The sequence below is a fragment of the Microtus ochrogaster genome, chromosome 4 (assembly GCF_000317375.1).
Source record: "Microtus ochrogaster isolate Prairie Vole_2 chromosome 4, MicOch1.0, whole genome shotgun sequence".
NCBI classification, from domain to species: Eukaryota; Metazoa; Chordata; class Mammalia; order Rodentia; family Cricetidae; genus Microtus; species Microtus ochrogaster.
The window spans coordinates 72992486-73005010 of record NC_022011.1 but is presented as its reverse complement, the minus strand read 5'-3'; the positions used below and the strand labels follow the sequence as shown (position 1 = coordinate 73005010).

General features: G+C 44.1%; 1 protein-coding gene across 4 annotated transcripts in view; it reads right to left on the bottom strand.

The window, feature by feature from the left end:
• Positions 1–10155: 10155 nt before the first annotated feature.
• Tank (TRAF family member associated NFKB activator) overlaps positions 10156–12525 on the bottom strand; it is a 78285-nt gene continuing 75915 nt past the window's right edge. For 3 of the 4 annotated variants that reach the window (XM_013346078.2, XM_026778764.1, XM_026778763.1), the window contains one exon: positions 10156–10880. In XM_013346078.2, coding sequence (XP_013201532.1) covers positions 10704–10880 — 177 coding nt within the window. In that variant the 3' untranslated portion in view covers positions 10156–10703. The remainder of the gene's footprint in view (positions 10881–12525) is intronic. The other variant, XM_013346077.2, reaches the window with a different exon arrangement.

The window sequence follows — 12525 nt, the reverse complement described above, 5'->3', positions numbered from 1 at the left end:
GAGAGAGAGAGAGAGAGAGAGAGAGAGAGAGAGAGAGAGAAGCAGGGTGGGGTAGGGGAACAGGGGTGATACAAAATTTAACAAACTGGTTTTTAAGGAAACATTGAGTGTTGTGTTTACGCATGCTGGGCAACATAACCCATAAACCTTGCTGGATTGTCGCAAACTGCTGTGAGAAGCATACAATGGCACTGCTGTCAATGGGGGGAAGAGACAGACAGGAATCAAGGGGGGCAAGCAGCACCCCAGGATGTGAAGTTTGTTCCCACTTCGAGCTGTAGTGGAAGAAGCTAACACCAGGAACAAAATGTCACTTCCCAAGGATGCGAAAGCCCTTGCTTTGTGGTCGCTGCCTATGGGAAGAATGATCCACGGGACTGACTCGATGTCCCTCCTTCCCTGGAATCTAATGTATAAAGTCTTTTTAAAAAGTTATTTTTAAACTTCTTGTTTTAGAGCCCATTGTGTTCCACGAAGCGGGCAAAACTCAGAGAGATAACAAAGACTTGATCTACAGAAGAGAAGGCAATAAAGAGCCAGCCCTCTCCAGAGGGTAATTAATCCTTCCTCATTCATCTTAGAAGTCGCAGTTACAGGGAAGGTTAATGTGCAGGTAACTCTCTCTATTTTCTTTAAAATTTTTTTAAACATTTTTTTTTGTAGAATGTTATACTATTAATTGCCAATTTGCATATGTGTGCAGCTGCTGTTTTGGCTCTGAACTCAATCCGATAAGCTAGCTGGAGGTATCACAGAGCACTTGGCAGCTTTCCTATTTGAAAAGAAAGCCTCTCCCACCACAGAACAGCTGATCGTCTATCAGCGATAGACCCTGATGGCGTGAATTACAATTACACTACTTTTCACACTAAATCTGGGTGATAGCTACTTGGAAAGAAGTTTCATCATTTTTTACCACAAACTGGAAAAAGAATTACATGGTCATGCTGTGCTTTTAAAGGCAGTTTGGTTCACTTTTGTCTGTTTAACACCTAATTCCAAGAAGTCCATAGGCATCCAGAGATCTGAATGGCGCGTAATGAATTCACTGTTTAGATGGAAGATTTTAAAAATCTACCTCAAATTACATTTATTAACAAGGCGACCAGGAAGTGTTAAAGTTGTTAGACGCTTCATTTATTAAATAATTTGTGGGTATTTTCAGTTGTCATATCTAGAGTCATGGGGTTTGCTTACTTTTTTTTTGTAATTAGCAATCCAAAACAATGCTTCTGCGATTTAACAATTCATCACATAATCGTGGGCTCATCCGTTCAGCTGTTAATATTAGATAATTCGGATAGTTATTTTGATCTGTTTATAAATGATTTGGGTTGCATTGCGCCACGAGGAACACTGTGGCGGCCCAGGCAGATCCTGAGGTTGCTTGTCTTGCCAAGGACAGCTGAGCGCCTCCCAGGAAATGCTTTTGCTGTACTGAGTATGGTGAACAAGGGAGAGGGGCAGGGACCCAATAACTTGATTTCGCTTTGTTTGGTTTACTTCATTATCAGTGTACATTTCCTTTCTCTTTGGAAAGCTGCGGGAGGCTCTCGCTCTAAGAGTGTATTTTATTAGACCCCGACATCTCTCTCATTTTCTGGACTTTAGGAAAAGAACTGAATTTTCCTCTTGCAAGAACCCACCAACCTCAGAGAGCGTGGAGGCCTCTTTCCTTCCTCCCCCTAGGCTCTCCTCCCTCCTATCTTGACATTGAAATCCATTAAAAGTTAAAGCCACCTCAAGCGACGGGAGAGGAGCGCACTAATCCTGACGTAGCTAATCTAAGAGAAAAATAGATCTGGTTTTTCTTTTTTTAGTCGCTAGCTTTATTAGATTTCTCACTCTCACAGATTATCCGAAGACTACCCATTGATTGATCGCCCGTAGAGCTGCATTTGGTGGAAAGAAAAAAAATCACAGCTTTATTGGCTCCCAGGAGACAAAACAAACAGAACAAGATATTCATATTAATGCAAACAATGCAACAAATGAGGGGAAGAATGGCCGTGTAGAAGCCTGGCAGCGGCGCGGCTGCAAGGGCCCGGGCACCTCAACTCTTGCCCAGGTCCTTGGCCTCTGAGCTTCGCCCACCGAAGGGCAGCAGGCCTAGAGGTGGCCTCCAGCTCAGGCTTCAGGAAGGCCTATCTTGTCCTCAGTCCTGCAGTAACAAACTGGATAGGACCTTGGGCCTCCTTCTTGGCTTCCTGCGTTTTGTTCTTCACAGACCCAGTTCCTCGGCCTCACCTCTGCTTTCCAGCTGGGTTAGAAGTAGAGTCAAGAAGGCTTGGGTGTCCCTCCCAACCACCTGAGACAGCAGGAGAGAGACAAGAAAGATGCCTGCTAAGAGTATTGGGGTACACCCTTCTCTAAGCTCACCTTCCTGTGGAGGAGATTATTTAAACTCTCATGGAGACAACACAGAGCTTTGTGTAGTCAAAAGCGAGAGGAATAGTGGGCAGAGCACATCTGTATCTGAGAGGTTCGGGGTGTGCACACCAGTCCGATTCCGAGAGGCCCCCAGCTGTCTGGTGAATGGGAGGCAAAAATCAAAATTCCAGATTGCACATCTATTTCCCTAGACCCTTAGGGAAGACTCTCTTAAGACCCGGTTGTGATGTTAAAAATAGGGTTGCCAAGTAGTGTGGGGCTTACGTGTCCTAAAAAGATTATATCTCAGATTTCATTGAGCATCCTGTGTTTTCATTGGTTACATCTGCACAGCTCCTTTACTGATGACGCTGTACTGGTAGGCATCAAGGATTATTCTCTGATGCAGTCCTGACACCACTTTTACGAGCTCTTTCCTTTGAAAATCAGTTGCATCGTTTTCCAAGAACAACTTGTGAGGCCGGGGGACTCTGATGGATAGCTTGGAGAAGGCAGAGTCATTGTTGCCTCTTCACAAAGACAGGGGCTAGGATTTCTTCCCTGTGGTTGCCGTCGGTTCACACTGCATCTCTGGCCATCACAACAGAACCCCGTCAGCACTGTATGCAATTGTCTAACCCTTCCTATAGAGCAGTATTGCCCTCTTAGTGTTCACTGGGAAAGAAAACCAAGCTGGGCCTTGGGAACTTTGAAAGCCGAAAGGCATAAGGAAACCCGCTTTGAAAGTTATCCCAGGTTCTCATCTAGGCATAAATCTCATTTACTGTCTTCTAGGTGCCTAAGGAAAGGCTTTCAAAATGCCCGTAGGAAAGTCTCATGGAAAAGGAGACCAAACAGTAGTGAGGCTGTGTGTTTGTGTGTGTGCGTGAGCGTGTGTATGTGTGTGTGTGTGTGTGTGTGTGTGTGTGTGTGTGTGTGTGTGTGTGTGTGTGTGTTGCTTTAGGAAGGGAGGGAGGAAGCTCTATGCTTGCTGCTTACATTTCTTTCCCAGCCTGGGCCAGACAGAGCTTTCTCAAGCGAACATTGTCACCCTCTGGCTTCTCTGGATTCCCAGTGAGCTAGCCCGCCGCCTTTTAAGCCAATTGCTTGAAGTTGGATGAATACACCCACACAGGATGCCCCTTTCTCGCTGACACTTAGTGCTATTTAACAACTGCAAATGGAGAAACTATTTGTCTAATGAGATCTGTTGTCAGAGTTGATTCGCCAACACCGGGGGAAGATAATGGAAGGCTGAGACCTCCCCCTGAGCTGCAGGGCCATCACAGACAAGGAAGGCCAACAGGAGCCAAGTGCAACCTGTAGCTACAGAATGCATTTGGTTTCAGGATGTGCTTACTTCGGGGCTCACACGGCTTTGCTTTCCTGTTCTTCTCTAGAGGACTCCAACCCCTGGTCAGAATTCAGATTATCAGAAGTGAGCATTGTGGTTTGGGGGTTACGGTGTGGGTTAATTGAACATTGCAGAGACATAAATCCTTTATACATTCAGTTCTTCCTGAAGCATCCCAAATGACGAAAATTCATTCCAATACTTTCTTTATTCTCATCTGAGCCAGCTCAAGAAATGCTCAACACCCAGAATGGAGAAGTGCCTCTTCTTCCAATAGAGATGAACTGAGGTCCTTGTAGGGTGCTGGCTAACTCAATACCTGGACAGCAAACCTCACTCTGGGGCCAGGCTCCCCACCATACTCATCACACTTAGCTTAACTGTCAGTGTCTTTGAATCAAAAGTCCTTGAGATGGGCAGGGCAAAAGTCTACTTTGTGTATATTTGTGTGTGCATGTAAAAGGGATTGTATGGGAAAAAGGATAGATAGCTTGATGGTCCAGAGAGCCTTAGTTGGGGTCTAGCTAATTTAAGTGCCTCTGAGAGACTCATTTATTCTCTTTGGGTCTAGTGTTTCTCCTCCTCCACCCTCAACCACCAAGAAAACTGAATCGGGCCATATTTCAGGCCTTGTTGATGTGAAAACAACTATTCATTGAGCTAAGTGATAACATCTTTTATATATGCTTCCCAAACAAATATCTGTGTATCAGTAAACTAGCTTTTCAGCGTCTTCATTATAGAACCCTAAGTAAGAAAGGACACACACTCCAGATTATCTGGCCTTTCTCGATGGCAAAGGGATGTGTGTATATTTGTGTGTGTGCCCACGTATGCGCGTGTGGCACTGGTTACCTATGAAAGGGATTCCTTAGTGAGGTGCCGAGTCTCCGGGAGAGGCGTGAGTGACTTAAAGACTTCCAGGTTTTCACAGGTAGACATGGCCCAGATCTTACCTGCGGCCAGTGGAGGAAGACTGTCATGAACCAGAGCTAACGGTAGGTAGTGAACAGGCATGGTGCCATCGTTCTGAACATTTGTACACTTGGTACACTTTGAAATGTATGAATTCATCTGAGGGGCATTCTGAGGCTGGAGGAAGTAGGCAGTACCGTCGGGTCGCAAGCAGTCACAGATGTGAGCTTGCCAACCCTTGCTGGGTTATCAGTGGTGATAGGTGAGATCTCTTTTGATCGGAGGCCTTCTTGAACCATAGTCTCCGACACTCTTTCCCTAAACAGACTTCATTCACATTCTGAATCTGGTTTTTGTCTCACACATACTAAATTTTACAAAACAGAAAGAAACAATAGAGCTTATTAGGAAAAACTTGTCTTGAATAGTAAATTAAGCAGAATGGAAGCAGGCACATGTTTTAGCACGGTTCCCCCCTTTCTTACCAATTGAACATTTACATCTTTTTCAGGGCTGTGATTTTCCCCTAAAGTCTTAAGCTGGCGCCACACACTTGCAGCGAATGAGACTTACATCATTGGTGTCTACAGAGAGAAATCTTTGTAAGACTGCATCCCAAGTGCAGGGCCTTCCAGAAAGAGTTTTCGGCGCTCACCCCTATCCTGCATTAGTCATCCTGGTGGTGGCATTCTAAGAACCCACAGAACTAACTCATTTCTGAAGACTGGAAATCAGCTGTCAGTGATAGCTGCCTTTAAAGTACGCCTTGCTCGCCAAGACCTGTGAATTCGGAGGTACACCTGACTACATGCTTTGTTATTAAAAGATACGCCCCAGGTGGAGGCATCTTTGAAAGCAATATATTTTCTTTATAACTGGTGTCAAATTGATGTATATATTAAAAAAATCTTGGAAAATGATCTCAAAAAGGAAGTAACAGACCAGTGAGCCATATGTTCAGGGAAGCTATCAGGTTTCCATTGGGACCAAATTTCACTTCACCTTTTTGTCCTTATGTGCAAATAAAAACTTATCTGTAAATATGCCATTCAAACAGCCATGCAAATTTGTGAGGTCCAGGGGCTGAGAGGAAACTGTCCTAGGTCCATAAAACCCAAGCGGATGGAAGGGAAAGAATTCTGTTAGCTATTTGATATGCGTAAGGCAATGGGGAATCGAACCACATAATTTCACACCTTCAAATGCCATGCTTCTGCAGAACTAGTTAATGAAGAAAAGGCTGATAAATAGTTAATAAATAAATAAATTCTGATGTCGATGGAACCGCCGAGCTCAGGTTTACATTAATGAAAGTAATTTTTCCCCTTGCTGTTAGATGGATTGCTATTTTAACAGATTCACTGAGTTTTCCAAATGCAGGCTAACAGGATAGCGCTGGAAAGCCTGTGACGGGCCGAGGGCAGAGGTCTCGTCCATGGTTTTCTAGAGGGAGAGAAACCAAAAGTGTTTCTTCTTATGAACACAAAATACTTTATATAACCCTTTTTAGAAATTTTAAATTTTTTCAGCACTTTAGTTGATCCTAATAATTTTGCATTCATTAATTTATTGATATGCCTGGGTGTATTTTAAAGGGCAAAATGACTTACAGTGAGCACTCGTGTAGCTTTGCAAATGATTAGAATCCATGAGAACTGAAAAACACCATGAGTCACTGAAGCCACTTGATTTTATATTGATGTACTTTTATTATGCACAATTATTATTCCAATGGAAGGGGCAAGGCAATAAGATAAACGAAACCTTACGTATGCCATAAGCCTCCGTGCAATTGTTTTCGTCAAGTTATGCCGGAGGTAAAAGTTAGTGGGAAAATAAAGTTAGACTGCATGGGCTATCTTTCGGCTGCTTTCCTTTCATTTGTCACCTGTGGTTAGAGGAAAGTTTTATCATGTTAATTTAGGCACCTGGTTAGCAAAATAGCCCGGCGCCTTAGGAGAAACAGCCTTCTCCTTCAGCTCTTTGTTTCTGGCTTCCGGCTAAGCCACTTCAGCCACGGGGACTTCAACGTGTTTGATCCTAAGAAGAGTTGATGAAATGATAGTTCCAAGTGTTTTTCTGCTCAATCAGCAGCTCTGCGGGTCAAAAGGACCGCTAGGAAACCTCCTCGGGCTTCCCAGCGGGCCTCAACAGGTACCGCTGACTGCAGCCCGGACTCAGTTTATGGTGGATTTTCAGGAGCTGCTGTTCATGGCCACAATCTCACAGGCCAGAACCCTGGGCCAGCCGACCAAGGAAGGACGCAGTGCACCAGCTATGTCCAGGTCCCCGTCATCGGGTACCCCGGGTCTAGGGAGGGTGGCGGCCTTTGAAAGGCGTTCGTCGTACCCACCACGGTCCTAGGTGGTTCTCTCTGGGCTATGTGGCGCAGAAACCCCTTTAGCCTAGTCTTGGGGTCAGGAGGTCAGACCTTGGAAGTACAGCTAATCGGAAGGGCCTCTCTGGCTTATTAAAGCGTAGTCGTGCACAGGGCCGAGTGCTGGGGTGCAAGGGTCGCAGCCCGCAGCCTTTGTGGGGCTTGACCTAGCCAACAGCTCAGGCGAGTCGGGCGCGGCGGCTCGCATCGCGGTTGGAAGCCTGTAGGGTGAAGGTTCAACTCGGGCCGGGGAACCGGAGTGGTGTGGGGGGGGGTTGTGTGGTGGGGGAGAGGTTTGCCTGGGTCTGCCTTTGCTTTTTCTGGCTCTTTCTTCCACCCGGGGGTGTCCCTGGGCCTCGGGCGTCCACTCTTCCGTAGGCAGGCCCGGCAGGCGTGCACTGCAAACGTGGGTCCCCGGCGCCCCATGCGGGCTGCGCTCCACCGGCCAACCCGGGTGAGGCTCTCCAGCGGCGGGCAGGACGCGCGGGAAAGCCGGGGAGCGGGAAGCGGGCGGCGGTGGGCCCGCTGGAAAGGAGGGAGCGCCGCAGGCGGGAGGACGACACGCGGAGGAGGGAGCGGGAGGAAGGAGGGAGCGCGGCAGGCAGGCGGAGGGAGGGCTGATTAGCATGCAGCAGCGCTCGCGCGCCCGGCTCCATTGTTTTAACACCTCCCCTCTCCTCCGCGCCAATCTGTCACCGTTCAGCAGGCGAACGCTGCTGCCTCAAATGCTGCTCTTCTCAAATGAGACGGATAATTAGTTGCCCCGCACGAATGCCGCACTCTTCTCACCCCTGATTGCTATCACCTTCTTGCTCCTGGCAGTTTTGACACCTCGTAATCAGCCTGCTGCTTTTCTCTTTTCTTCCCGACTTCTGCTTCCCTCCCCCCTTCCTTCCTAGTTGATTTATTTATTTATTATTATCATTTTAAATGCAATCTCGGTGCCTATTTGGACGAGTGCTCCGCCGAGTTAACCTTGCGTATACGTGTGCGCCTATATATGCATATGTAAACTAGGGTGTGTGTGTGTGCATGAGCAGGGGGCGGGCTGGCAGTTTTGCGGGAAACACTGCTTCCACGCGGAGAGAATTTTCTCCTAAAGATATTTTTGGGACGGGAGGAGTTGGGGAGAGGGACGGGAGGGAAGAGTTGGGGAGACCTCAATTAATGCTTTAAAGATCTCTTAGAAATTAACAAACTGGGGAGTCTCGGAATCTGCTGTCAGAAGAGTGTTTTCCCCTCTCTCCTCTAACAAGCACTGACAGTCTAATTACTGTAGCTACAAGCAGCTGTCGAGGCAGCAGCCCGGGAGCGAAGGCGCCACGGGATGAGCGCTCACCACCGGCCGCAGCGCCCAGCCGAACCCGCCGACCCGAGCGCGGCCCGACTTGGGAGGATGGAGAGAGCGAGGCCGGCACCCGGCAGCCCCGCCAGCCCCGCTAGCCCACGGCGGGCCTGCGAGTCAGCCGGCAGACTCCCTTATTGTTTCATATTTATAAAGTCTTTACCTTGAAGGTTAAAAGATGTGAAGAAGAAAGGAGGGGACTGGGGGGAGTGGGAAGAAAATCTTTTAAGCTTCCACCCATCCCTTTTCTACCTCCTCTAGCTCTCCCTCCCCCGGTGTTGGTAAAATAACCACGCAACCCGGGGCTGAGGGGGCGGGGTGAGCCAGGCTGGAGTGTAAGAAAGCAGATGTCCCCGCTGGCAGCAGCCTCAGCCTCCGGGGAAAGCTGCACCGGGGGGGCCATCCCGAGGACATTCACCTCCCACTTCTCAGGCTTCCCGCTCACAACTGCCTCGCCTCGGCAGGGGTGGTTTTCTTTCTTTCTTTTTTTTTTTTCAGACTCAGCGTTTTGAGCACGTAGCTTTCTTACCTGGGAGCTGTTCTTACCCGGCCAGGCTTGGCAGAATCCTAGAGGCAGCCCTGGCACCAGCACAGTAGTAAGACAGAGGGACAGACCTGGCCTGTGTCCATTCTACCTTTCGAGCTGTGGCTCCCGCCAACCTCTGTAGAGCAGGAGGGAAGCCCCATCTCTGGAAGCCCAATAGGGTCTCTGCCCCTAAGAAGTTGCAGCGTGGGGTACTGCTGGAATCTTAAATTCCCATCTCTTACTAAAGTGCTGAGGAAAGGAAGGCCCGAAAAGCGGGTAGTGGTCCATTCCGAGTCACTTTCTGGGATGCTGAGGTTCTTTTGGTTGTCAGCAAGTCAGTGAGATGTCAATTGTGTGATAAGAGAGGAAAAAAGAGAATTCTTTTCTGTATATCCTGACTGGTACATATTGGGAAGTTATGAGGGGTGTGTGTGTGTGTGTGTGTGTGTGTGTGTGTGTGTGTGTGTGTGTGTATGTGTGTGTAGTGAGGGGAGGCTAGGACTGAGGGTAGGGGAAAGAGTCTTTGGATAATTGTCTAGGCATTTCCATTCAGCCTAGTGGCAACAGAAAAGATGTACATGCCTCAGAACCCTTCACAGTGAATACCTAATAACCGCTGTGTCACCTTGGTGAGGAAGATATCAACGTGATATGCTTGGCACCTTGAGAAGTCAAGGTGCCCACTCTCATCTTCCACTGGGCACAGAGGCCTGCTCAAATTCCCCCACGCTAAACCTTCCTTGAGACATAGCTCAAGGACGTTACATTTCTGTTGAAAGCTACAAGTCAATGCTTACTTCATAAAATGGAAGCCATGTCTCAACCATTTTTAAAATTTGGGGATAGAGTGGGGAGGGGAGAGAAGTCCAAACAGCAAGAATCACGAGGAATGAAAGGGAAGTCTCATTTTGAACAGTTTTGCGGCACTGCATACTTGGTACCCTCTTGCAGACGTCTTGAGACCAGTGGCCATCAATCAGCCTGCTAACAATGAATAGCAAATTTCTCAACACGAATTTGAACATTTCTAAATCTAAATTAATAAATATGTATTCTCCTTACAGGCTTTTGCATTTGTTCTCAATAAAAGATTTTTTTTTAGGGTGCTTAGTTTGAAAGATCATTTTAAAATTTAAAGTGACCTATTAATGTGTAATAAATGCTATGAGACATGAATTTTATGAACGTTCCCCAAATGTTATTTATTTATTTACCTTGGAAAAAAAGAACACTTTTATTATCACAACACATGTAAATTTTAATATTTAATTCATTTAATCATGCATCTATACACATAGTAAAAATTAAAACCATGTGCATTATTTAAAAATATAATCTAAAATGTTTAAATAATTTTCACTGGGCAACTAATGTCTGATTCAATATTTACTTAGATGATTATATTGCCTGCTATTCTCTGTAAATTATATTATGTATCTTAAAAGAAATTAGCTGTAGCATAAATAATTTAAAAATTCAAGTGAAATCCTACACACATTTGATATTACCAAATTTAATAGATCTCATGAACCAAACAATAAGCATAGGTATTTGAGATATAAATTATGATTATGTAACTCGAAGTCACATGCAAAATTTGAATTATTATAATAGTGTAAACATGAATAAAATGAATTAGTTTTATACAAAATGATCTCTCAAAAGACAAGTAACAAGTTTAGAAAAAAATTCAAATAGCAGTGACACTGAATTTCTTTTATAAACCATCTTAAATTTAGCTTAAAAGCAAGTATTTTCCAGCATTACAAATCCAGAACATCACAGAGAGCCTGCTATGTCTGTTTTCAAATGTGCCCTAAGTCTCCCCATTAAAGTGTGAATTAAGATGCCGGAAAAAATCCCCCCTGGAAGTCATGGACGGTGGGAAAGGCTCTTGACAGAATTCACACACTTGAGGTTTAAGGCGTTCCGAGTCTGTACCAGTTAGTACCACTAAGTCAGTGTCTTGGTTAAGAAAGGGCTTCCAAAAGGGCTGCAGGAAACAAACAAAAACATCTTTTGTTACTTGTATTTAAAATCAACTTACATCGAATTTCAAATCCAAATATTTGAATGACTTTTGTACGAGCTTACATTTGAACTTCCCGTAACGCGCAAGAGTCGGCACAACTGAGCCACACACTCCTGAATTCTATCTCTGCAGGTTTAAAAACACTGCAGCTTAACACCAGCCGTCATTAATATTCAGTTATCACATTGGCAATAGTTTTCAAACAATGGCCAATACTTTAGGCTTTATTAAGTTCTGTATTTTCTACTTTACAGTAGGGACCTTAAATTAGAATAATGCATGTAAAGGTACACTTTTAGTAAAGGTACTCAAAATACAAATAAACAAATCACATATAAATCAGCATTCTGATTTCTTCAAAAAGTTTCTCTTAAACGACTAAAAAAATTATGTCAGTTAAAAATTTGAAATATTAAATCATTCAACAAAATTTAACTTGAGACACATTCTCTTGATTTCCCACTTTGCTTCTGTTTAACAGTTTGGCCTTATTTTTTCTTGAAGATGAATAAAATAAAAACCTGCCAACAGTTGCCAATTAAAGAACTATGGAAAATTGTAACTAAAAAGAATTACCTCCATTGTACTTATTAGTAAACAAAATCTTGTGAATATCTTTTTAAGAAATTTAGAAAAATAGTATATAAAAATTACTTTAATAATATGTACTTAATAAAAAAAGTTGACAAAAATTTGCCTTACTTTCCTGAACTGTGTAACCAACCAGATTATTAACAACTGATTCTTTCCTGGACACAGGTAAGTCACCCTGATGTAGCTAAACTGACACAGTTAAATTAAGACAGTCACCTCATAAGCTCATTTAAAGAGACTCCTTTGTGCTCCAATTACTAATATGTTTTTAATGAAACTGCTTAGTTATTGCATGGCAGTGTTTATGTCTTAACTTCACCTATTAGCTAAGTATTCACATGAACAGTACTGTTAATCCAAGTATCTGGGTTTCAAGGCATCGCTACTTAACAGTGAGCACGGCTGTACAGGGTTCAATATATAAGCTCTGCTTAGGGAGCAAGACACATTCAGGAGTTAGTGCAGACACCTTAGAATGTGGACTCAGTTTATTTTCAGGGGAAGTGATTGCTGCAACAAAACTAGCAATATTTAAAATAAATTTTGTAAAGTTTGTGGCAAAGGAATTTTTTTGTTGACAAATTTTCCTGATGAACGAAAAGCAGTAATAATTATAAATGGAAATTAGTTAAGAGTTGATTAGATTCAAATACTCTAATGCAAAACTGTTGTGGCTAGTAATGAAATCACTACTTTAAAGATTTTTTAAATTAAGATTTATAGAACAGCAAGAAATTAGCCTACAAGTGAGCCAGTTCCTAAACCACGAAAGCCGATCTTCCTCTGACAACTTCCTTCTGAAATCTGACAATAGCTCTTGGTTCAGATCGGGGCTGTTCTTGGAATTTAATTGGAACCCGAATTACTGACTCAGCAAAAGTAAAAAGAGAAAATCATGAAGAACAAAAATAAGCTGATATATATTTTATCTTTACAGTGAGAACTGAAGTGAAAAATACGTATTTGTTAGTAATAATTAATATCAAATAAAAACAAAGTAAGTAACCAAAAC